Source organism: Eurytemora carolleeae, unplaced genomic scaffold (assembly GCF_000591075.1).
Source record: "Eurytemora carolleeae unplaced genomic scaffold, Eaff_2.0 scaffold507, whole genome shotgun sequence".
Classification (NCBI taxonomy): Eukaryota; Metazoa; Arthropoda; class Copepoda; order Calanoida; family Temoridae; genus Eurytemora; species Eurytemora carolleeae.
This window is the reverse complement of record NW_019396911.1, coordinates 219,048-220,935: the sequence shown is the minus strand read 5'-3', so window position 1 is coordinate 220,935 and position 1,888 is coordinate 219,048. Positions and strand designations below refer to the sequence as shown.

The window sequence follows — 1,888 nt, the reverse complement described above, 5'->3', positions numbered from 1 at the left end:
CCCCCCCCCCCCCCAAGAAAACTACCCCTGAAACACGAAAATGTAAATTTTTAAGTTCCACACAAAAATTGGACCAGAACGTTTCAGCCGTTTCAAAGTTTATAGGATCAAAAAAACCAGCGACAAAGCATAAGTCTTTTTTTTTGTCTAGAAATTTTTGAGCTAGACATTGTTTTTCAATCTTTAAAAAAACATTTTGGGCTTTCAGGAGGCTCCATAAAATCTATTAAATGTTTACATGCAACATGTCATAGATGAAAAGCCTCCTTTTGTTAGCGTAACATCTTAAGTATAAAAAAGCAAAGAATACTATTTTATAAATTACTCAGGGGACTTGTATAAAAAGAGAAAAAATACCAAGTGAATGAAAAAACTAAAATGCATGCCCTAATGTTTATACCCGTGGTTTCTGCAGATCTCTAATTGACTAGATTGGATTGTTGCTGATGAACCAATAGACTCATTCAAAGACTCTTTTGAAGACATATTCAATGACTCATTTGGGCTCGAAGAAGAATAAGAAGACGAAGGAGGAGCTTCTGCTGAGTCCGCAACTGGATATGTGTTTACCCTAAAATCAGGAGTTTTTCAACGAGAAATGTAGTTGAACCAGTATTGATTTTTAAGCTAGTTCAACTTCAAGCTCACTGACGAATTAGAAAATTATATTTTTTTTAATTTGAATCACCAATAATCTTTTTTGAATGAACCAAAATTATAATTGTTATAAATAAGTGAAGTAAATATGTCTTTAAAGACGGTTTAACTGATCCTTTTTTGCATTGGAGATTTTGCAAATTCGAAAGTGGCACAGTTCAATAAAAATAGTAATTTTGATTTCAAAAGTTTCAAAATTTTATTCAATTAAAAAACCCTAGTATCTCTAGACTTATATAGTTTATATTTTCGACGAATGAGATGGTGATTTAAACACAAAAATAATTAAAATAACAATTTGGTGAATTGACATTGGGTTGTAAAGATAATTAGTTTAAAAATCATCGTTTGTAGCAAGAACTTAATTCCCTTAAATATAATATTTAAAGGAATGGCCGACCTAATTTTAATTAATTGATATAGTGTTCCGCAATTTGGTATCCCCCCTGGAATATTATAACTATATTAAGGCCATTTTGTGTGAAACCCCTGTCACGGTCAATTCAATGAAATATGAAATTTATAGATAACATCCAACCCAAATTGAAAAAAAGCAAAATTTCACAATTAATAATGGCTGTTGGCAAAGTTGTGATATAATAACTAAAATAAATTTTAGGAAAAGCTTTCTTAAACATTTCTTACATTTTCTTAAAGGGAAGGGAGCTCCCTTTCTCCACAATCATTGTAAGTTTCTTTTCCTTTCCATGCACCTTGAAAATCCTAAAAAGTACATATACAAATATAAAAATTTGCTTTGATAATAATATTGTCCTATCATTGCTGAAATATTCTTTGTTTCAAATGCTTGGCTTTATGTTTAAATGATTTTTAGTTTTTATGTCATTTAAAAAGATTTAGGTTAATGAAACCACAAAAAGCCTCGAAAAAATCTCCGAATTCTGGAAAAAAATACTTACGGCACACGGCACTGAATGAATTGCGGACAAAACTCAAATATCTCTTCGGCATCCGACACATCAGAATCTAGTAGAATATATGAGATTCTAGTAGAGTATATCAGAATCTAGTAGAACATATAAGATTCTAATAGAATTTATCAGATTCTAGTAGAATATTTAGTAGAATATACAAGATTCTAGTAGAATATATCAGATTCTAGTAGAATATACCAGATTCTAGTAGAATATATCAGATTCTAGTAGAATATACCAGATTCTAGTAAAATATATCAGATTCTAGTAGAATATATCAGATTCTAGTAGAATAT

The 1,888-nt window shown here is 30.1% G+C and overlaps 1 protein-coding gene and 1 long non-coding RNA gene across 7 annotated transcripts in view; both read right to left on the bottom strand.

The window, feature by feature from the left end:
* The window catches only part of LOC111710013 (uncharacterized), an 11,061-nt gene extending 10,494 nt beyond the window's left edge, over positions 1-567 (bottom strand). For all 6 annotated transcript variants that reach the window (XM_023484009.1, XM_023484010.1, XM_023484011.1 and 3 more), the window contains exon 1: positions 401-567. In XM_023484009.1, coding sequence (XP_023339777.1) covers positions 401-486 — 86 coding nt within the window. In that variant the 5' untranslated portion in view covers positions 487-567. The remainder of the gene's footprint in view (positions 1-400) is intronic.
* A 729-nt stretch (positions 568-1,296) lies between these two features.
* Positions 1,297-1,888, bottom strand: part of LOC111710014 (uncharacterized) — a 951-nt gene continuing 359 nt past the window's right edge. The window contains exons 2-3 of the long non-coding RNA XR_002766979.1: positions 1,578-1,644; positions 1,297-1,380 (exon numbers count right to left, since the gene is read on the bottom strand). This is a non-coding gene — a long non-coding RNA (uncharacterized LOC111710014). The remainder of the gene's footprint in view (positions 1,381-1,577; positions 1,645-1,888) is intronic.